This window comes from Clarias gariepinus, chromosome 12, assembly GCF_024256425.1.
Source record: "Clarias gariepinus isolate MV-2021 ecotype Netherlands chromosome 12, CGAR_prim_01v2, whole genome shotgun sequence".
NCBI lineage: Eukaryota > Metazoa > Chordata > Actinopteri > Siluriformes > Clariidae > Clarias > Clarias gariepinus.
Window position 1 is genome coordinate 1,234,109 of NC_071111.1, and position 25,153 is coordinate 1,259,261.

Below are 25,153 nucleotides of genomic sequence, written 5' to 3' on the forward strand. Positions count from 1 at the left end.
TTTTGTTTCTTTAGTAGAGCTATGAGCTAAGAGGTAAGGGAATCCATACTACTCTCAGATTAGCACTATATATATTTAATTACGGACAGTTGAAGAAGATGTTGAGGGCCCATCCATTCACCACCACCACCATCAACTATCTGTCATTAAGTATACAGTCCTAGTGAGGGCCCATCCACTGCCCATCCTGTGGGAAATCCCACTGCAGTGCGCCTCCTCTATCACATTGACAGAGAGTCATATAATGGTTGATGGACTTTCACATAAAACCCTCGATAACTCCTCTAGAAGTGTGAACCTTCACATTTATTACCAAAGCCACTGTCATTATACAACAACATTTTATCTCTTTGATTGAGACAGAGGAAACTACACCATGCATCTTTCTTAAATTTATATTAACTTACTTCTCCATATAAAACACATTTAAATAATGTAAATGTAAAAAATCTATAATTCATTGTGATTGTGCTAGGTAATTATGTATAATAATAAAGTGATAATTTGAAAATAATTACGCATTGGCTGACAGTTTAACAATTAGTAAATAAATGTGTAAGTAAGGGTGTAATTAATCTCAAACTAAAATGTAGCAAGTTAAAATTGTTAGTACAATTATATACAACAACTGTTCAATTCTACTGGTGGAAGCAGAAAATTATTACTCAAAAATTGAGATGTATTACATTTTAACTTACAGTTATTTATCAAATTAAAATTAAGTAAAATGTTATTACTACACAGAAACCCACACAATATTGTTAATTTTAATAGTTGTGTTTTAATAATTTTCTTCAGTTAGGCTAAATGTACTGATTGAAATTAAGCTAAGAATCACATCGCATCCAGAATCATGCTCTAATTAAAACACTTCTTTATCACTTCTTTTACCACCTTGAGCTTTCACCACAAACTCTTTTTACACACATAAATACAGACCTGAACCCTGGCAAAATGAGGAAGTGAATAAGGAAGAGCACCAGCGGACAACCGCATGACCGTAACTACATTCACACAGACACATTCCAGACATATAACCATAAACGTGGGCTGTGTGTGTTTAAGTGAGGTGAAGGGAAAATCATTTTTTCGAACTTCTTGACTTGTGTGTGGTTTGAGACACACCCACAGCATTTGTGTGTTCAAATGCAAGTCAGGCATTTTTGCTTTTAACTCAGATAATTAGACAAGACAAGGATTAGTTCAGCATAAGCCATGAGTACATGGTTGCTAATACATAATGAAAGAAGCACTTTAGTAGACTTGCTAGCTGAACACTAACAAACAGTGTCACTGGATGTTAGGAACCCTTTTCACCACACACACAACATGCACGCACAGTAATATCTAGTGTATAAAATGCCGGATCACACTGTTTACCTGTTCAGTATTTGTTAAGTGCAATATCTCAGCTGCTTTAATATCTCAGTTGAACAGTACTATCTGATTACATTTTACTACTTATCCTCCATTATATTTATCTTTATACTTTTTTATTTTATTTTTATTCATCATAAGGAGTGAAACTTAATTTTGTTATACTCATATGTGCAATGAGAATAAATAATCTAACTATCCATCAACAACTTTAACTGTAGGGAAGCCAGATTAAGCCCAAATTTCAGTTTTAAAGCATCGCATGGCAAAACAACTAGCATGATACTAGTGCAGGAAAAAGTGTTCATGAAAACTAATTTTATAAAATAAATAACTAATTCACTCTCTCCATTAAATTAATATAGCCAAGAATGCAAAGTTTTATGCTGGAAACATTTCATCATTCCACTACTTTTTAACCAAAACACACACTTACGAAACATAGCGGTGAAACTTATCAAAAGGTTTGACGCTCAGAACAGCACGACCTTAAACATTTAATCCAAACACAGACATTACTGTAGCAATAGCGTGAATAATGACCTTATCATTGAGATTAAGACTCAATGCATTACACTTTTCTGCTCACAGTATCGCCAAACAACAGTCAACAGTCAACCTGACCGAGGTGACTGGAGATACGGTGCTCTAGCACTGAAGGACAAAACGTATGTTTATGGGTGCTAACTACCACTCTTATTCGACACAATGCACCGCTTTTCTTTGTGTGTATGTGCCAAGACAGAATTACTCACAATGCAATACAGCACCGAAGAGGGCACATGTGGGTCGATGGTATTTAGGGAACTCTATAGAGTGAAGGGCGTGTGGTTTGAGATACATTCCTTCACCTATGTAACGTTTTAGGTTTATTATATTTTTAATAAGTAAGATATATAAATTTACCTAAAACAGCCATGTTTGTTGAAGCTTCTGTTAAAGATAAATATGAAATTGTGGCTATGTGGTTTAGTTTAACCAATAAACAGGCAAAATGAATCTCAAGAAAATAAGCTACTCAGCCTCAGGACACAAAACAGAGAGGAACTGAACAACAACCGGAAAACCTGCGGGTATTTTGCCTCAAGTATACTTAGAAAAAAATTACGCAAACCTGACTAAGCATGACGCCCTGAGTACAGCTGAGCAGAGGCTGGGTGGTTATGTCTTTTTACTTTCAAATACCAACCATTCTAAAACAATCCACACCCAAACACACCCATACAAAAGGAGTGCAGCTTTGCATTGAAGTTATACCTCTGAAATCTCAGACTCTGTAGTACAATTTACTATACTGGCAAAATAAGCTTCATACTCCCATTTAGGCTCTGCCTGTGTTAACCCATGTTTCTCTGTAACTCAGAGACAGGCAGAATATTTAACATTGTCAACAAAAACAGAAGTGTTTAAAAGAAACAGAGAAAAATAATTCAGTCTTTATTATACAATTTGTGTATTTTTCTATTTATGATCTTTCTCTTTTTTTTTTTAACAATTTATGAGAACCTGTTTAAGCGTCAGGATCATCTGCTTGGCGAGATGAGCAGAGCATTGGTATGTTTTTGAGCTGTAGGTTCACACAGCATGTTATAAAATTCCCCCAAATGCTTTATTGCCACCAGATGTTGTATCGTGTGACAAGTAATCATCGTAACAGTGCACTAAAATCATAAAGTTTAAAACCAGATCAAGACCTTTGGTATTTGTCTCAACAATTTTTTTTTAACCTGGCAGTTTGGAAGGACAATCTTCATTCATTCATTCTTTATACCGTTTATCCAGTACAGAGTCAGTTATTCCAGGAGACTTACTTTCCACCAGTGCAGCCAACATTAGTGTATCTGATGCGCTGGTTTTTATGTAAATTGTCCTTTAAATGATCTGTCCTAATGTGTCTATGTTAACACCAGGTTGACTAAACAAATGACTGATGCAAAAAGTTTGCCATCACCTATTAACGGTCTGTTATCTGGGAGAGTATGCTTGCTTTATTTATTAATAAGGCAAGCACGCTCTCCCAGATAAAAGACCGAGTAACAGAGTGACAACATCTCAGTTTATCGAACTGCGTATCTCTTATTGGTCTAAAAACCTCCAAACATGTAATGTCACTCAGCTACACACGTGATAAAGCAAACCCCTCTCATGTACTTTGTTTGTCTTGCACTGTAGGAAGTTATTGATTTTCAAATAACATATTTCACTTTTTATATACAGTAGGTACATTTTTTGGTAAGTCTGGAAACAAAAAAATCGGGGCATGACTGTTCAAGCTTGAATAAGTATAAATGAGATTTTTTTTGGACATTTAATTGTCCTCTTGCAGCTATGGGTAACATAAATGAGAGTGTAATGTGTATTTTATACCACATTCATCCTGGAATGTTCTGAAATGTTTCTTTGGTCATAATGTGTTGATTTATTTTCTACAACAGCAGGTCCGACTGCAGTGTAGCTGTATGCTACAAGTTCTCATTCTTTTACTTTGTCATTTCTAAGGTAACAGCTCATACACAGGGACTTGTACAAATGCTGCCTCACATTCAGATTTAAAAAATAATCCTTTATATGGTCATGTTTTCTTTAATGTTTTCTTTAATGAGGCATGAAACATATGAAAGGAGTCTTCAGTATTGATGCTTTGTAGCAGTCAGAGTAGAGCTGCAAAATTATTTTGACATTTTCAGGACAAATGGGTTTACATTTTGTTTTGTTTTTCTATGTAAGCTGCATTTGTCCTTAATTTTACAAAAAAGGAATAATCAGACACTAGTGAGCAAATGTCTTACATTCTACAAAGTCAAATATAATTACAAATAAACAGTGTTTGTGGGACGTCCTATAACAGCAAGCTCCAAGGTGTTTTACTTCATTTTATAATAATAATAATAACATTCTGGAAGACATTAACTCCAAGGCAGCATAAGGACAGTAAACGGCCCTTTATTATTTGTTGAAGACAAACTTATGATTCTGTTTCCTGTGGATGTTTTAAACAGCATTAAGGACAGCTCTGTTGTTCGTCATCCTAATCAGACTACTCCAATCAACTGTTTAAAGTCCCTATGATAGAGCTGTGTAGAAGCATCATAATCTGATCAAAATTAGAAGAAAAAAAAAAAACAGAAACTGGAGAGATGAGAGGTTTTGGCTTAAGGAAGAGGGAGTAAACTGTAAACAAATAAAGTAAAATCCTGTCCTACTCTAACCTCTAAAGGTAAAAAGTGAGTGGAGGTGATTTGTAAAAGCATCAGTGCCACCTATCAATTTGCTGCATGTACCCCTGAGGAGTGGACACATCGTTAATTAAGTGAAGAAGTGCTCCTTATAACACAAATAAACAGTTGTGTATACTCAAATAATTTAATACTTTAATTTAATTTAAAGTATATATAAATGTATTTATGATTATTTTAATGTGCACGCCATGGATGATCAAGTTCAAGTTGGCTTTATTGTCACTTCAACCATATACAGTTAGTACACAGTGAAACGAAACAACGTTCCTCCAGGACCAAGGTGCTACATGCAACATAAACTTACAACATAAATTAACAGAGAAGCTAAACTAGCTAACTAAGTGGTCTAGTTAGCTGGCTAGCAGAGACAAGACAGAGAGACCTAACATAAATTACAACATAAATTAACAAAATTATTATTATAATTAACAAAAACTAACTAAAACTAACTAAGGAAGACTATCTACAGGTTTTACAGACAACAGACAACATAAAGTGCACGTGCAAATGTGCAAACGAGCAACAACAAAGGGACAGTGCGACAACGACATATCAGAACATAAAATATGGTGTTGAGGTAGTAAACATAGCAGCAAGAATTGAGGAATTAGTGCAAAGTAATGAATATTGTGCAAAAGAGATAAACAGTGAAGCATTTACAGATTTGTGTGTACAATAGTTTGGTGGTGTAGGTCAGTGTGTCTGCGCTTGTGTTGATTAGTCAGTCCAGTCTCAATGTTTTGATGTATTGATGTTTTGATGCCCATGACTCCATGAACGCAGCTTGTTTTTCTTTGATTTTATGCTGCATGATGGGAAATGTATGATCTGTGGTGCTGTAAGAGCAAAGTTTGATTTACTATATGATTTATTATTGTTACAAAAAAAATGTACAGTAGAAGTCACATGCGAAAGCCGCATACAGAATGTTTGTTAATCGAACCAGTCACATACCTCATGTTTTCCATTTTTGTCCAAACGTATCTTTTATGAACTCCATGTCGGTCAATGATCCTAAAATATCTCTTCTCTGTGCATCTCTGCTTGAACAGCATTTCCTTGCTACTCCTAGTCAGGACACATCCGGAGCTTTCCTACATTTTGGTGGAATTGGGAGTTATTTCTTATTTTTAAAGTAGGAACAAAATCGCGTCACTTTAAGAATTTTTGGCCACTTGCGAGTGATTTCCACTCTGAGACGCTTACTAAATAATGTATGCTTCAGCATGATAAAGTTTCCATACCGCAGTTCTTAAAGACTCAGCAGTTGGGGCTAGTGCAATATGTAATGTGCTACAAAAGAGATCCATCAGATTCTTAAATTTGGAGTGCTTGAAAGCAGGGATGAGTGTGGACCAGTATTTTTGTGGATGATTCACCTCAAGCCACAGCTTTTAACAAAACAAATAAAATATCTTCTGTGCTTATTCTGTGTAATCTTCCTTCCAAAAGGAACAGGTGGCTAATTTTCATGATCAACTGTGTTTTCAGTAATGAATTAGGCACCATGAGCATCGTGAATGAAACGCAGCGGATTTTTCCCCCCGTATTTCTCACAAAGGACATTGGTACACAATTCCAAGTTATATTACAGGATGGTGGTGTAATCTGAATAATTGTGCAAGGTAAAACGAACAAAAAAAAGACTCCATTTAATGTCAGGACTATCATTATATTGTTGTTGTTTAAATGGCATAACATACTTTTCTAGAGTTTTAAACAAATATAATATGGAGATTAAAGCACATGCACTGCACAGTTGTCAATTGCACAGAAGAAATGGACAATGGCATTTAATGTGCAACCGTTAAATTGCTTTACTGGACGTTCGGGTTGGTTGGTAGTTGTGCAGTAGTAGGGGTTTTTCCCTTCCCATTTGCAGGAACAGAAGAAACAAACCACAACAACAAAAAAAAAAAGTCATGACCTTTTACACATGGTGCAACATAGCAGCTAGTTCATTTTATAAGCATAAATACACCAGAGTAAGCGATAGGTGTGTTGTGATGACATCTGTTTAACTCATTTGCCTTCTTCATACCTCTTCAGCTATAGGGTTTTTTATGTATTTATTTAATTATTAGAGATGTCTTTGGACCATTCTTCATATATTTTTTTTTAATGTTCTGCAACCACCTCCTTTATTTGTAATCCCGGAAAAGTCCATAAGAGGAGTCAAACACTACATGCTGATTATTAAAAACTTGTCAGAATGGCAACTTCTTTAGTCCACTTTATATTTTTGTTTGGCTTATACTTCTAATAATACTGAATTTGCTCACTCTTCAGTCATTTGTTTCCTGGATAAATTTTTAGAAACACTTTGGGTTATGCCATTCAAGGCAAGATCATGACATCTTAACATTTGTGCAAATGCCACTGTGGTAACTTTGTTTAGGCCACTGGTTCTTTCTTAGACCAGCTTCAATTTTTGTTGCCCGTTCCTGGTGAACCACATTATATTGCTGATCAGCCAGGGAACAGACGTCAGGAATTATTACAGTGTGCCTTCTAATATAGACTGTTGATCCACCCATGTCCTTAAAGTGTGGTTTTATAGCTTTAAAACAGAACCCATCCATGACTAGCAGGGTTTTTACTAACAATGCCAGTGGTGACTGGCTGCAATACAAAAGGACTTACATCAAGTAAAGTGGCTTTTATTGTTAATTTTACAAATACATGCTAGAAATAGTACATAGTAAAAGAAAACCGTGACCATATTGCTACTCAAAATCAAGAAAGGACGACAGAACCACAGAACTAAAAAATATAATAACCCAGGACCAAAGTGTGTGCAAACACTGCAAGATGGTACCATTACGCTGAAGGGAGAGGGGAAATAATTATACAAAACAAGGAAAAAAAAAACAAAAAAACAATGTGCACGGTAATAGACAGTGCAGCACTAATCAGTACAAAATTCTAGTCTTTATGCATATTTGGAATTAACAAGAGATTACCAACCCGGCTAAAGTAAGGAAGTTTGATCTAACTAGGGAGTTCAAGGTACATCACAGGTAATGTGCAAAATTATTTAATCATTAAAAACGCTAAATTAATTTTCAAGCTGGAGAGCAACTTGGCTTTTTTGGGCCCTCAAAAATGTTTTTGTTATAGGATTTAAGAAGCAATAATTTGTGTTTTTAATGTACATGATTAGTACTGTTATAGACTCATTAGTATCCTGGTGGGGTAAATGCATTGTTAAAAGTTTTATTACAAATATTTAATTTGTAAAATGTAATTTATAGCTTTTGTTCCACCTCAAAATAATCCCAGTTACAACTGTTATCAGCTGCCAAAGAATGTTTTTTATTAAAAACATTGCGACCAGTGCAAACTGTCCTAAAATCACTATAGCAGAGTCATAGCAATAAAGTTAACAATACTGCCCTCAGTCGGCCAAAAACACATGTCCTTGTTCTACTACATACAGGTTCCAAGATGTGTAAATTTCCCCAACATTGTGGTCTCTAAAACCACAAACGGGTATGCACAGACAATAACACAAAATTAATTTACCAAGGCATGCTACACAACTCCAACTTCTTAATTTATAACCTGAAAGTTAACAATGATGCCCTTTATCAATATTTCATACATACTAAAAGTAACTGCAGTAATATTAAAATCTATTAAACATTAAAAATTCATTAGAAGCAACATGACTCGTTAAACTTAAGTGGCTTCTAAGTGAATAGAATTACATTACTTGTGGTGTAGCTTCTACATTTCCTGTTAGGCAGAAACATAAATCATGCAGGCATGTGTTTCCTTTTAGTTTAACAACTTTGTGCATTTAAAGAAGCAATCTGTATTTAGATGAGTATTAACAACAAACAGTCCTTGTTCAAGGGCTTTATTGGTATAGCTTTAATATGAATTTAAAATTCTCATCCAACATGGATTAAGACAAACTATTAAAAAAAAACGGACAACTTACCTTTCACAAAGCTACATTCGAGAGAGAATTTTTAGCCTTAACAAAAGAAAATGTCCGGACAAATGGTTACATCCACTTACCTGAATCCCCAGGAAACGCTTTTTTTCACATGAAGATAAATATATATTCAGAAGCTTTAACTTCTAATTCATTAAACATGAATACAAAAAAAGTAATCTAATAATAAAATAATCTAATAAATATGTAAATCTTTGCTGCCACAAATTTTAAGTGTGGTTCATTGGTTTTGTCCTTCATCCGTCTCCAAATAACCGTGATATACTGCAAGACTTAAGGAGAAACTTCCAATTAACAATTAAAACAGTTTTCCAGACATTTTACCCATAGTGCTATAAAATGTTTTATCTACTACAATATGCTATATGCTAACAATTTAAAACCAAAATAAACATTTAAATGAAAAAAAAATTAATTTGGGGAGAATAATGTTTCCACTTAAGATACTTCTGCAACTTTTACCTTGTTTCTATGCTTTAATATAACAAGTGTAAAACATTTGTACACCAAATGTAGACTATTTCTATTAAAAACAAGAAAGAAAATTCCATCCACAGCTGGTTATTTCTAAGCTTGGGCTAAATGAGCCAAGTTTTTTTTTTTTTTTTTTACAAATCCCATTAGTCCCATTATATAAACCTGTACCAGAGAAGAACACAATCAGGATGCATCAATGCACTACACCCTAAGAACAATTTTAAAAAAAAAATGGTCATTTGATGAACAAACTCCTATAAAGTGCACATCTAAAGCTTTAAATTAGGACAAATTGTCCCCAGTTACATTAACTTTGCTTCCATCCATATACACATTTATTTTATACCTGATTGGATATACCATGTTAAACTTTAACAATTTGACTATAACAAGCTGTTTTTTTTGCCATTTTCTAAGGCAAGTGCCTTACTAAAAATATCTGATGCTTTTAGTAAAAATCTATAAACAATCACAGTCAAAGGTTTACCAAATCAAAAACCTGAGTAACACTAAATTCATACAAATTGGATTTTCATTGAAATGCACATCCATCATTTCACTTTTTTTCTAGCTAGTTTTAACACAGTGCAAATGTTGGTTAAAAAAAAAAATTCAACCTATTAAAACTTTCAGCATAAACTCTTATTACAAAGAACAACCTCTACAAAATTCACATCTAAAATGTCAAATCTAGAGAATTTTTCAGCAGAATTAACAGTAAGAAATGTAAAGCATTATTCATATACCTCACCATGCAGCTACAATAGCTAAATATTTTAGACGAATATGTAGTTGCTGCTGTAACTGAGCCACACACTAACAAATTTTTTTTTTAAATCCTTGATTCAGTGTTGTTTAAATAAAAATTTGCCATAAAAAATTACATTTAACATTGTGAAACTAGCTACTTGATCTTAAACAGGCCATAATAAAAATTTAGCCACATGGAAAAATACAAAAATATACAATTTTACAAAAAACGGACACTTCACGTATGTATTGAGGTAAGAAGTCTTAAAACCTCAAATATTTTAGGTCAAATTCAGTAATGTGCTGATGATCCATTACATAAATATTAAAACTTAGAATCTAAATACACTGAAGATCACCCCAGTCACATGGTGCAGTTTGAGAACATTTTATAGACCACTTCCCCAAATTATTAAGACAAAAAAAATAAAAATAAATTCTAGCACTTAATTTGATCACTTAGTTTAAATCCTAATTATCCAAAATAACTAGGATACATCAGCACATGCTTAAAAAGATCACCTTATTTATGGTTTGCATTTTAGTGCAATGAGTAAACATGTACAACATGAAAAATGCATCAAGAAATACAGAGTATAAACAAGTGGCAACCCCAGAAACACTTTATTACAACACAGTCTATTTAATAAATCGAGGTAAAGATATTCACAGACAAAGATGCAGACAAACAACACGGGGAAAATTAGGGGAAAAGGGCGATGAAAACAAAAGTTCCCTATAAAAACAACGTCTAACAGTTTACACATCACAGGCGTCGAAAATCTTGTGTTTTTGGTGGAGGACCGAGCAGGCAACAGTTACTTTAAACGCCAAAAAGCTGGACTTACTTTTCTTCTTTCAATTATGCAGATCAAATAAAATGTACAAAATAAAAAAATAAGCTGCTGGGAATTAAGAGTGAGTAAGTATTTATATATATGCTCTTTAAAGAGATCGGTACTGGAGCTTAGTTCGGAAGAATCCTGTCGTCTTGGTGATGGAGGGAAGAGCGCTGATGGACGAGTGTGAAGTGCTCGGGTCGTGTCCTCCTCCTTCTCCTCCTCGTTTTCTTCCGTTCAGCTGAAATGTGTCAGAAACGAAGGTGGCAGTTTGGTTTGGGGGTTTAAACCCATACAAAGACACATTATACCTCACACACAGCCATGCGAGCTCCAGTTCAGAAACCATCATTTACAAATTTATCTACATGTTCGAATTTAAACACTTTAGACAACTTTTACCTTCAGATTAAATATGCATTACTACAAAAATACTTTACAGAAAGACTTTAAAATCTGAAGATTGTCCAAATTTGTCATATCAATTACACCATAACTAATAAGCAAACTTTTATTAGAAGTGGCCCTATTACTAAACACATTCACGAAAGTTTAAATTTCTGTAACATTTCATTCAGTAAAATTTGGAAAAAGTTACTGTCAGCAAGTCAAGCACAATGTGTAATAGCTGTTTATATTACCCAATTACACAGATCAACTAAACCCAATTACAATTCATGCTTAACCATCAAATACTTATTCCAATAAAACTTTTTTAATTATTACAGTTGAGTTGTTTTAGGAGGAAATCAATTTACCCAATCTTTAACATTCATCACACCTCCATTCTTTCAACCACAGTGGTAAGAAAAGTAAATAAACCATTTGCAATCTCCCCAAACCCTCTTCCCCTCAAGAAATGCCTCTGCTCAGCTGTGTTCTTATCATGTCTGGTGTTAACAGCTCTTGGGGTCTTTTCACAGTATTCTGGGTTTGATTTTTAAGTATCTGAAGCTAATATCTAGTAGTTATACTTTGCTGTTGAGGGTCATTTTCCTGTTTCCATTTTCCCAGCTTCTTCTGCGCTTTAGTTTACAGACATCCACCCTGACATAATCCTGTGGGATAAAACGATGAACTTGGGAATATATTTTCTACTCCCTAACAGCAAACTGTCCAGGTACAGAGGCAGCGATCCAGCCTGAAATCACATCTGTCCAACATACTTATGATATGCTGTGATGGTGATTTATTGGAAGACAATCCGTAGTGCTCTGTGGTCTTTCCAAACAATTCCATCTCCGTTTCTTCTGTCCACCAGCCTATTTCCCCTCAGTAGTGTTGTGGAGTATGAAGGTGGTCTTTGGCAAATCTCAGATGATTTTTAAGAGCCATCCTCAAATCCTTCAGCTCAATGTGAATAGCACATTGACACTATTTCTGAGCTAGCTCTTAACCACACCTTTCTCATTTCATTCATTGGACCCCAGGGTTTCTAACACCTGCTTTCAGTTGGAATTTGCTGACAGCAGAAATATCGTTTTTGTTTGTGCGACTGTTAACAAAAAAAAAAAAAAGATTTTCGGCTAATTCATACAGAAAACCATGAAATTGCAAATGGTTCACTTACTTCTTCATGCCAATTGAATGACATTCATAACACTAAAAAAAATGGCACAACTAAAGCATTTCAATGAATGAGTGCAGTTACCCTGATGTAAAACTATTTTTATAGCTTTTGAATAATGGCAGTGTCCTAATTGTAATCTTTATAAATAACGTGTAACACTGACAATGTGCAACAGGTGAGCATGACTGTTATAAAATAACTGAGATGGTCAGGTTTGGTCAGCAGAATAAGACAAAACCAGGGCTGGACAAATAAACATCAAGGTTTAAATTTAAAGTTTAATAATATTTGCAGATTCGTGGCCCAATCAATATTGAATACAAATGTAAGTAACTATAATTCATATAATAATACTCCTGAGGAAATAGTCTGTATACAATAAAGACCCTGTTAAAATATCAAGAGTTTCTGATGTAGAAAATTTAAACCAAGAAAATTCATATTCAATTTAAGTAGATTAGGTGTTTACCTTTAAGCTGTACTATTCCACACCTGTCATCAATGAAGCATTTTTGTATTTCTCAACATTGAGCATAGCTTAAGCACTTAGATGACACCAAGATATGTTGTTTGTCTATCGGCCGCTCCCGGCAAGGGGTCGCCACAGCGGAATATCCAGTCCGCACTACAACTTGGCACAGGTTTTATGCTGGTTCCCCTCCCTGACGCAACCCTCCCATTTTATCCGGGCTTGGGACCAGCACTGCATCCAGTGGCTGGGGTTTGGGCCCTGGCTGGGAATCAAACCCGGGCCTTCCACATGGCAGGTGAAACACCTTAATGATGAAACCAAGATATACAAAGCGTTTATAAAATCTCCCAATTAAGAGGTCGAATCACAAGTGGGAAGAGAAAATAACTTTCTGGGAAGTTTCTTATGGACACTTAATGTACCAAAGTTAATCATTAAAAGCTAGAGAAAACTGACTAAAATGTATATAATGCTGTAACATCAGCAAGTACTCATCAGTTCCTTCTTGCATTGAAGGAATGGGATGGCTTATCCAAACACCATTTTATACACTGTGCAGCATGGTGGTGGCAGTGTCAACCTATGGCTCTGCTACTCTTCAGCTGAGAATGTAAAAAAAATCCAGTTCTTAATCTGTTTCTGTGTTGGCTTGGATATGGCCAAAAGCATAAATCAACAAAAGAACAACAAAAGAAAGGCTTCAGTAGATATCAGTATCCTGGGAATGTCCAATTAAAGCCTGGATCTAAATCACATCCATAACATTTGGAATGAATGGAAGACAGCTCTAGATACGATTTTTAGTTTCAATTTGATGGATCTTGATCATTTTTACATCAGATAAATTATGACAATTTTGTCATTTAAAAACCTGAAATTCTAACAGGGGAAGGTGTACTTGTGTGTTCATTCTGAATTTGTCCAGCCCTGTAACAGGAAGAGAAATGCTACATATAAATATACCCTAAAAGACCTAATGTAATGATAGGTCAGCTCCTTCCACAATTAAAACCTACATAAAATAGGATTTCTATAAAGCATAAAACATTAATTTTTTTTCATTGTTAAACTTAATTACAACTAAATACAACTAAACCTACATGTGTTGCAAAACACAAGACCAGAACCAGAAAGAACACAAAACTCAAGGCATGGGCCGATACTAGACGTGCATACAAACAAAATGTTCATTTGGCTTAATTTAGCGTAATACAATTTCTACAAAAACAATATGAATACCAAATAATGAGCTGCACACTTTATATCTGTTTATCGGCACATGCTTTGTTGAGTGTACACAAAAAGGCACAAACCTACTAGCAACTTCTAAAGCAAAGCAATTCATAAGAAAAGTTACTTTTATCAATGTGTTATCATCCATACTATTCAAAGCCAAATATTTGGAATTTTACTCAAATCATTTAGTTCCAGTTGAATTACTTTAAAATGAACTATTAAGCTCAAGCTTAGAAATGCATTTCCTAATCATTTTATTACTAAGCAAAATATAAAAAAGTAATTTAACTGCAACTTTTACAATTATAAAATGTACAAAATTTTAGAAAATTCATAAACATTCACTTGAAAATATGTGCAAAATTAAATTTTTGGTTCTGCATTCATGAATAACGCCAGCTTAGAATGATCAACATTTGCTCAGAATCAATAGATATCAATAGAATCAATAAATGAAACATTACCGGTGTTCCTGTGCACTGACAAACATGTAATGACATTTTAAATTATGACACATATATGAAGAATATTTTGTGTTAAATGTAGGCATATTTGTTATTACTGTACTGATGGCACCTGGTGACTGATGTGATAACTGACATTACTCCATATCTATTACTCTTTTGGTCAAGTACACTGCCCAGCCCAAAAAAAATAAATAAATAAATAAATAAAAACAGAAAACGTCTCACACACCAAGATTTCCTTGGCTAACTTTAGCTTTGATTACGGTGCAGAGTGTGGTGGTAAATTCATGTGTGACTCCTCATTCTCCCAGAACTACACTTTCACAACTCAGATAAAAGATCTGTGTATAAAAGATGTGATACTCTGGTGTTTCAGTACATCCAGGTTGTCAGTGGACTTCATTTTATTGCCACATAACATTTCTCAGCCTAGACCTGACCTAAGGCTTGTACAGTAGGCACTATGCATGATTGGGCGTGTCAGGGTAAGAAGATTTACCATCAGTCTTGGACAGGCTCAATCTGGACTTAGACCACATGACCCGTTTCCATTTCGGCTCTTATCTACAACAACTTATAAAAAGTGCTTTGATGTTTCTGTCATTAGACAGATCCTCACACTGGGTTACTAACTATAAGTGCCATTAGCAACACATTTTTGGGAAGGGTGTTCCAATTTTTTTTTTAACACATGACTGTGTATGTGACAAAATTTGAATTTCGGCCCTGTCTACTTTGAGGCATAACAACTTCAACTCTTTGGGGAAAACCAGTCCCAATACTTTTGGCAATATAGTTCAGCTCAGAATTTTTACTGTCTGCTTTTTTAACCATGTATCTTTAAAATCTAGAAGTGATCCATTTACAACCAATATAACAACCATCCAACCAATAATTAAATTTTCCTGAAGGTGACTTTTTTTTTTTTTTGCTGGACAGTGTACAATGCAGAAATAAAGTAACAGCTGGCATGTTTATGAAGGAACTGACTTGGACTACGCTCACCTGATGGGGCAGGTTTACCATGTTCTACAAAACAACAGACCTTTAGTTCTGATGAAGTTCCCCCCCTTCCCTTTAAAATTTTATTAATTTAATTTTAATCAGTAAAATCAAACCCAAATCCAAGGTTATTTAAGCTTTTTATCATAAAATAGACCCTTACACATTAAATTTAGTTATTATGAACATTTCACCTTACAACACTTTAATACATCAAGTAAATCAGTGTAACATACTATTTGGCTAAAACTTTACTTGATAAATCTGCCCCTTTTCCCTTCAACCGAACATCTCTCTGATAAAGATAACTGTTCATAAAAGTAATTTTCCTTGAAGTACCACGGTTAACATCACAAAAATAATAATTTGAGGAAACTTTTGACCAGTATATTCATCAAGCTATGAATTACAAACAAGTTTTCACCTTCCAGTAACAATGCGATCAGATCAGAAGCAAAAGTAAGGCACAATGCCAAGGTCCTCCCTCGTACCTACTTTACACTAAATCAGATAAACTTAATTCTACATAAATGTACCAACAGCCAAGCGGCATTTATGTTGAATGAAAGTGTACGCAAAATAACATGTAAAGATTACTCTATTAAATAATTCTACTCAAGTCAAATCTGAGTGAACTGTTATTAGACCAGGTAGCTAAAACTCCCTTTAGAATTAAACTAAGTTTCTTGTGTCATTAACAGTACATACATATAAACTTCTATAACATTTATAATTTATAAACACAGTACCTGAAAATGGCCAACAATGTAAATGTAGTGACCGTGACAACTCCCTTTATTTAAATGAGAAGCAAATCGAGTCTTAATAGACGGTCTGTGGACATCTTCAATTCAACATGAAGTTGATAAAAAGTGTATTGACCTACACATTACAGCCCATTTCAAAATTTATCACCTGTTAAGCTGAACAACACACAGGGAAAACCCAGATTACATCTTCCAAATACACAAGACTATCACTTTGATTCACTAGAATCCCACATCATACTTAAAATGGCAAGTTAGCTCGAATCTCCCATAAACTTATGTTCACTTTAGCAAGTGACCAACTAACAAGTGACTCCTAGTCCACTCTGCAAATCTGGCATGTACGGTTCAGTAAAACAAAATGTATTGTTTGGGGTCTCTACAGTCCCTCAGTTCTCAGCCTCTGGACTACATATACAATGCAGGAGACTAGCAAACATCACAATAGGTAAATAAATTCAACCAAGTTGGAAATTTTTACTGAATTTCTAAAATTAATCACATTAAAATTTAATGTAAAGCATTTTCCGACTGAGATTAATAAAGCTCTTTGAACCTTGAATTTGCTACTTGTGAAACAAACAAAAATAAATACATAACATGAATACTGTCACTTTCTAATGTAAACAAGGGTCATAAAAAGAAAAGAAAAAAAAGAAATTCAAAAATATTACACTGTTGAATGTTGAGGGCCAAAAACATTCTCAAATAGCCAAAACACTGAACCAATGACAGGATTTTCTAGTTTTCTGAACAATTTAAAGACCACACAGTTCTTCAAAACAGCCAAAACACTAATCTACTAACAATATGGTGTAATAGGGATTAAATTCCAAACAGTGCCTCAGTAACTTCCATGTAATATTTTGGCATTTTATACTAAAAACTGAACATTTTTCTAGCTGCCATGACATCATAAGTATCATACTCCACCTTTGGGAAATTTGGTTAAAGTAACTTTTAAACAAAACTCTCTGCTAAAAAATTAACAAGACAGAAAAATTTGCAAACAGTTTTGACAGAATAAGGCCAATCTGATTTACAAATTAATCAATTTAAATTGTGATTTTCATTACACCAGGCACAGCTTTAATACATTTAAAAGATCTGACAGCAGAGTAAATTCGACATTAAACATGTATAACTTCTCCATACAAACAGTAACTTTAACCATGACGGACTACTGTAATATTAAAATTCTGTACATAGTTCAAGTTTTGGCACTTTTAAGTAACTTTATCTTATTGAATACAAAAAAACACTGATCATTACATGCAGGTTTTTATAAAGAATTAAAGCCAATTTATTTCAATATCAAGTTGTTAAGTACCAGAAATTTGAGTGCACAATGTTTTCGCATCCCAATGAAGAGACGGTAGACCAAATTACACATCAAATAGTCTACATAAAAACATCTCCCAAAAGTTTAATGAATACTTTAATAAGTAAACCTCCGTTATTCCCCCCACAAATTATAGCCACAAAAAAAAAAAAAAAAAAAAAAAAAAACATTTCAGAGCAATACATCTCAGTTTCCTAAAGGTTTATTACTAAAGAGCAGTTTCCCCCGGTTCACAATTTTTGCTAGTTTCAGAGCCGTTGCAGCAGCACTAAACACTTAAATTAATTGGTGTGCTGTAAAAGTGTCTGTCTACACTGACTGAGATCACTTTTTACATTATATTTAATGTTCATAAAAGGTTCAGATTAACTTAATACAAAATCATCGAAAGTTCACCGAACACCTCACCATAAAGTGGACCTAGAGGACATAAGACAAAGCTCCACAGAGGGCTTTTCAAGCATGTTTAGGGCTTAAACTGATGATATACTGAGTTTCGAAAGGTAAAACCAAAGCAAGAACCTCAATACTCCCTCATTTATTAAAAACACTACAATTTCTATCAAATTCTAAATCAATCTTTTTTTTGTTGAAAATATACTAAAGCCTATGTTGGTACTTGTGCAAAAACTATAAGCTCAACTGTAAGACAGTGTTCTTTCTGTAGAAAGTTTACTATTTATGAATTAAAAAATTTTTAAGTCAGTGTTCAAAATGTCTCAATTTTATTTCAAACTTTTTGATAAGACTCAGGATTTACTTACAGCTTAAAAGTAAACTGCAAAACTGCATTTCTGTAATAACTTTCAAAATTATTTCTGATCCTCATAAGTTACACCAACAATGGATAGGTATTTTTCCACAAAGATCTTCAACCACAAAACCAGTTAATAATGAATTAAACACTGTCTTTTAAAGCAGTCTTTACACACACACTGTTGTAATTATGGCTACGTGTACACTGTTAGTTAAATGTGACCCAATTCCGATTTTTTGCTCATATGTGACACATATCGGATATGTTCTATGTCCGTGTAAACAGGAAAAAAAACGCATGCATTCCGATATTTCGGGATCGGTTTCAGGCCTCCTTTATATGTGAAAATAAATCAGATATAAATCAGATATGTGCTAATGTGATTGTCGTGTAAACGGACAGATCGGATTTCCTGAGGCATTGTGTTCTGTACGTAATTAAAACTGCGGCTTCTTTACGGTTTAATGACGTAATGGACGCGTGGAATTATAACATCGAAGGTGATATGGCAAAGGAAAAGCACCCCCCCCCTTTTTTTAATGCTTATTAGGGCTAAATAAAATTAAGAAATCAGTATTTGGTAAATGAAGCATATGCGCAGGCTGCAATTATTTTTTCTCCTCTTCCGTTTATAAAACCATGGTGACGTTTCGCGAACTTTGCATATATCGCAGAGCGTCAAGCATACTTCACCTTCGTCTATCTAGTGTGTAGCGAAAGAACCTCCCTTTAAGTATGCGCAATGTTTCAGATGGCATGGCAAGTGTATACACGTGTATCGGATATGAGTCATAGTTGAAAGAACGTGTAAGCAACGAATCAGAATTAGGCATCGAGACTTGCAGTGTAAACGTAGCCTAAGTCTGGGCACCAGAATCACCAAAATTCAACATGTCCCTACTTATTGTTTGTACTCTTAATATACTTGAGAATCGAGTTGGTTTCTCCACTAGGCAAAATACAGCCAATTTATAGATTATATAAAAGCCAACATTTAAAAAATTAATGCCATTTTAAAGTGTGTATATATTTTATCATAATTTAATTACAGTAAACACTTTAGTAAACTTGTCTTTTAACATAACACAGCTATAAGAAGTTCTAACACACAAGACCTAGAGTTTTTTTTCTACACAGACATAAATATCCTTTATGATGACATCAGTACAAAATTTTAAATCAAGAACCAATCAAATATTAGCATGGATGATCAGTAAAAAATTAAAAGAAATGTTTCAGTATGTTTAAAATAAAATAAGTGTGTGTGTGTGTTTGTATGCGCTTACCGTACTGTTACCTACCTGGTTCGTTCTGCAGTAGTGTAGTAGATCTAGTTTAAAACGTTTGGTTAAGAAAAGAAAAAAGAAAAACACATAACTGATATACACACACACATTAATAATTAAACACACACACCTCTCAGCGCCCTAACGATGGCGGTACTCCCTCTCTCTGTCACGGTCTCTCTCTCTGTCGCGGTCCCTCTCGCGGTGGCGGTCCCTCTCGCGGCTCCGCTCTCTGTAATAATCTTCGTGGCGGTCGCGGCTGCGCGATTTGTGGCGTCGACTCTTCTCGCGGGAGCGGCTGTGGTCCCGATCCCGCGATCGCTCTCGTCTGCTGAGAGAGACAGAAGGGTCAGTGAGAGGGTGGGACGAGCGTGTGGTGGCGGGATGCGAGCGCGGGCGAGCGGTGTACCTGGAGGCGGAGCCGTAGGATTTGGACTCAATGCCGTGCAGGCAGTCCTGCAGAGAGCTGATCAACACCTTACAGCGATCGTCAGCTGAAACCTTCGACTGCTTGATTAGAGAGATCGCAGTCACCAGTGTCTCGATAGCACTGCCGTAATCTCCTGAAACACAAACACGGTTTCCATCAATCAGTCCAATCAGATCATGGACGGTACCATTACCCAGATGTCCAATCACCTCCCCGTCTTTACCTGCGCTTGCGTCCGACACGGCCCTGGATATGGCGCTGCTGGAGATAGCTCTGTTTCTGTTCATTATCTCCTCGAACTCAGCCTCACTCAGAGGAGCCCGAGCTGCGTCCATCTCCCTGACAACGCACAAAACCAAAAAACATAAACACACAGATACACCACCCGGTGCTATAAACGTTAGAGAAGAGCACTCTGGTAAAGTCTGTTACCTGCCCGGGCCGTAATCCCGGTCGTAGGGTGGAGGCCGTCCATAAGGGTCGTTAGGGGGTGGGGCTCTGTCTGGCGCCGTCATGTTGTTGCTTCCGGGTGGCGGGAAGAATGCGGGGTTAACGTGGGGGGCGGGTGGTGGGCCTCCAGGAGGGGGACCGCGCATGTGAGGGGGTGGAGCCAAAGCCAGGGGAGGTACAATAGGACCAGGGGGACGAGGTGGAAAGGGGCCGGGAGGGGGTGGACCTTGCTGAGGTGGGGGTGGACCAGGAGGCGGACCATAACCTGGAGGAGGCGGGCCAGGGGGTAGCGGGCCAAGGGGAGGTTGGCCAAACTGACCAGGAAAGAGGACAGGAGGAGGTGGGCGGTCCCCTCTATTAGGGGGCCCTGAAAGGGGTGGGACTAAACCTTGTCCAGGAGGCGGTGGGCCAGGAGGACCTGGAGGACCAGGGGGGCCTGGAGGGGGACGAGGAGGACCCTGCATACCACCTGAAGATGATGAGAGAGTACAATATTAAAACATTGAGTGTTAGAACATAGAGAGAAAACTGATCAAACGGGGGGGGGAAAAAAATAAATAATAAAAACACTAAAGTTACGGTAAAGTGTCGTACCAGGGAAGTGTGGAGCGGGTGCTCCAGGCCCAACAGGTCCAGGAAAGCGGTCTCCTGGCCCTGCAGGACCCGGAAAGCGCCCTCGACCCCTACCTAGGGGAAAACCACCACGGGGACCCACACCTGGAGGTCCAGCCTTCCCTTCCCCTGACATCTGCCCTGACTGGGTGCCTAAAAAACCATCAGCTATGATTACATTACCACCCTGACACGATGACCAGAAACACCAGACACGTGCATCAATCACCAGAGAATTTGTATTTTATTATTTAGAGTGATTACTGCTGGGTTTTATCGAAGAGAATAATTAATAGTGCTTGACGAGACAGGAGAGGGTGAAGAAAACTCACTCTTACGTGACTGTAGCTCGAACTGACTGAGCGACTGTTTGTTGCAGGGTGTGACGATCGGGTTCTGGCCGTGCAGCTCTCGCTTCGACAGCAAATCCAGTAACTTCCTGGAGGAGGCTTCTGATCCCACACACACCAGCGCAAACCTGCAACACGACACAGTAACGCGGGCTTCAGAATCGGGTCGGTTCAGTGTCCACTACCAACCAACTCTAGTACACTGACTGATCAGGGGGTGCGTCTCCGTTATAAATGTGGTAACCGACAGTGTGTACAGACACAGACTGTGTGTGGCCTCACCCTTTGGACTGTCCGTTAGCTCGGTTCTCAAAGAACTTGATCTCCAGGACGTCAGTGATGCCGATGGAGCGAATGGCTTCCGTCAGATCCTCATCTGTGGTCCACTGTGGAGAACACGCAGAGGTTCACACTTACACACATCATCTATAACGTCTAACATGATCGAGAGTTTAAATATGTTGTATTTTCTATTGTTTCACTGCACACTGATGCATATGCGTGTTCCTAACTGAGGTGTGTGAAAGTGTGTACACACCCAGGTAAGGTTGCCGATGTACAGTGCGATGCGTTTGCCTGTGTACGTGTACACAACGTTGGGCGGAGCTCCTTTATTGCCCTCGGTGCCGCCAGGCGTGGGCAGGTTGTCCAGGTAATCTCGGTCCTCGGGCGCATCTCCGTTATTGGCCGAGGGAGAGATGACATCATCGTACAGGTCGATCTGCTCATGTACAGGATAATCTGTTTCCTGTGAACACACAAAACGCAGGTCATGTGACCACCTTATAGACAGATGAAATACTAAATTAAATCACTCACACCAGAAAACCGTGAAAATGTTTTTTTTTATCATGTGATATAAATCATAACCACCCTCACTGTAGCTTTAATGAGGTAGGTCATGTGACCAGAGTAAACATTAGTAGAGTAGGTCCCCCCTATGTCACCATAACACTAACACAATGTTTTCTGACTTGTTTCTATCACAACCAGCATCAATCTTTCCCTCGATCTGATTTACAGGAGCTCTTCTATTGGATCAGACTACAGGGGTATAGAGTCAGTATTAGAACACCAGAGGTACCACAGTACTGAAGTTTAACCTGCGCCATAAGCCAAATCAAAATGATAAATCAATGTGCTGGTACGTGGTCTTTATGTGTCTAGTTTTGAGACTTCAAAACATTTTAGTTCATTTATAATCTTTTACACATTTTTATCTTGTGTGGTAACTGCAATATTTTGAAATGTTTGAATTATTAAAAATAATACATGCTATTATGGCGGTTGACAAAGATACAGTCAGTAACATCGTTTAACTCTTGTATTTTAAGTTAGTTTGCGGCGTTTAAATGCTGCGCTGGGTTTTTAAGTGAGAAAACTAATGTTATAAGAACCAGGATACATTTAATTGCTCATTAACGTTTTTTTCAAGTTTTAAAATTATAATAACCAAGTGATACTTATAGAATTGCATTTTAATTGAATCATTATCAAGGTATCGTGCTATATCATATTGGAGATTATAAATGGATGTGAGAGTGTTTTTTTCTTCCTCAAACATTAGGTTGTACATGAATATAGAGTGATGTTTGTCTCCTGAGTTTGATGGGCCTCGAGATTTCTGCAGCACAACATGAACAAAACATCACAGAAACAAACTAAATCAGCTGATTTGAGCCAACAATAGATTTTTCTTCTCAACACTAAATTGTATAAACAGTGTATAAGTGCTAAAGCTTCACCCCCACACTCCTTCACCCCCCCACCCTCACCACAGTGTGCAGGAGTGTGAGGCTAACGCTCATTAGCACAGCTCTGCTAACACACTATAAACAATGGCCGTTCACTCACACACACTCAAATATAAACACAAACAGACTCCACATGCTGGTAAACGTTTTAAAAGTAAGAGGTTAATCTTATATTCTTTTAAATAAATAAAAGACGAGTAATAAACAACAACATTAATAACGCAGCGTTTAATATAACACGATTAACCAGAACACGACGCGGGACGAGGCCGAGTCCCAATCCGCCGCTCCGCAGTCTAAAAGTGCACTACACAATGCACAGAACGCGTTCATCACTCTCACTACCTAGTAAACGTGCGCGCGATTTGAGACCCCGCCCCCGACTCCAAGCCATTTCATTGTGCGCACTCGCGGTTAGCTAGCGACGCTAACGCTCCGTGCACGCGCTGCAGCCTGCATCCATAATAAATACGTTAGCGTAAAAAGAAGCAAAAAGCAAGCAACGACAATATTAACGCGATTCAGACTGAACAACCGTGTTATTGTGTCTGTTGAGGCCGTACCTGATTGAACTCCTCTTCTACATCCGCGTAAATGTCGATGTGATCAACACCGTCCGCCATTTTCCGCTCCTCTGTCCTCCTCCCTCAGCGGGCGGAAATGACGAAATCGGCGCGCGAGCCTGCGGAAGAAGGAACAACCCGCCTAAACGGTGACGTCGGAGCTTTCGACCTCCCCACGTGACCGTCCATATAGTTAGCGGTGCTTTGCGAAGCAAATCATTAGTGATGGGAAGTTTGAATCATTTTAGTGACTCGGTTCTTTGAATCTCGTTCATTAAACGAGTCATTTAGTTTGTTTAGTTTGTTTCGTTCTTTTGATCAGAAATAACATACACAAATTAAAACATACACAAATTTGGTTATAGTTCCAGTTATGAAAATATTACAGTGCAGCTAGGGACATATGAACAGAGTGAGTAACTCAGCATCATATCTTCTAGTGTGAGTCGTTTGTTCTTTTGAATCTATTGCACCGCATAACGTCTATGGGAGTCACGTGACAAAGGAACGAACGACTCGGGACTCGAAGTTTCGTTAAGAACCGTTCAATTCTGTTTCCTGTACATAGCCTACGGAGGTTTGGCGGTGATTTGCGCATGCGCGCCCAGTAGAAAACGAACGAATCACTCTCCGAGATACTCGTTCATCTGATTCACGTCAAAGAATCGATTAAAAAGAACGAATTGTTCATGAACGACCATCACTACTAAGCATCACTTGTATTATCTTGTAGGATTATTATTATTATTATTATTATTTTTTTTTTTTTTTTTTTTTCTCTTCTTCTGTACAAACTTTGGCCGTAATTTTAGTACTGCAACGTTTGTTGTAGACCCATCAAAGAGGTGTCAAATTGTGCGGTTTATTCCGGGAATGGGGTGCTATGACTTTTCTAAGAGGCAGATCAAGGGGATCAAAAATCTCATAGGCTTAACATTTGACTGATTCTAGTGCAGAGCAAGAATCTCAAATTCAGAAATCTCCTGGCAGGCCTCCCTCTGTCCACGGTTCGTCCTCTGCAACTGATCCAGAATGCAGCAGCACGTCTCGTTTTTAACCTTGCCAAGTTCTCCCACACCACCCCACTCCTCCGCTCCCTGCACTGGCTTCCTGTAGCTGCCCGCATCAAATCAAAACACTGATGCTTGGCTACAAAGCTAAAAATGGGCCAGCGCGCACTACCTCTCTGCTCTAATCACACCACGCACTGCACCACGTTCCCTCCGATCCTCCAGCACTGCTCGCCTCATCCCACCATCTCTCAGGGATCGAGGGCGGCATTCATCCAGGCTCTTTTCTGTTCTGGCACCTAGGTGGTGGAATGAACTTCCTCTAGATGTCCGTACATCAGAGACTTTGACTATCTTTAAACGACGACTCAAGACGCATCTGTTTCTCCAGTACTTGGACTAACCATAAAAAAAAACCTCTTCCCAGTTGTCTTGGACT

The 25,153-nt window shown here is 37.1% G+C and overlaps 1 protein-coding gene across 5 annotated transcripts; it reads right to left on the reverse strand.

The window, feature by feature from the left end:
- Nucleotides 1–10,412: 10,412 nt before the first annotated feature.
- cpsf6 (cleavage and polyadenylation specific factor 6) lies at nt 10,413–23,800 on the reverse strand. 5 transcript variants are annotated; one of them, XM_053508174.1, is made up of 10 exons: nt 23,705–23,800; nt 21,926–22,135; nt 21,670–21,773; nt 21,370–21,515; nt 21,020–21,190; nt 20,408–20,894; nt 20,199–20,314; nt 19,955–20,108; nt 19,676–19,873; nt 10,413–10,887 (listed from the first exon to the last, which is right to left on the reverse strand). In XM_053508174.1, exons 1-9 carry the CDS (start codon nt 23,762–23,764, stop codon nt 19,687–19,689), a joined length of 1,635 nt encoding a protein of 544 aa, XP_053364149.1. In that variant the 5' UTR covers nt 23,765–23,800; the 3' UTR covers nt 10,413–10,887; nt 19,676–19,686. The 5 variants fall into 5 exon arrangements, with proteins under 5 accessions (XP_053364149.1, XP_053364148.1, XP_053364147.1 ...); XM_053508173.1 differs by having other exon boundaries at nt 19,676–19,876; XM_053508172.1 differs by having other exon boundaries at nt 19,676–20,108; nt 21,376–21,515.
- Nucleotides 23,801–25,153: the final 1,353 nt, after the last annotated feature.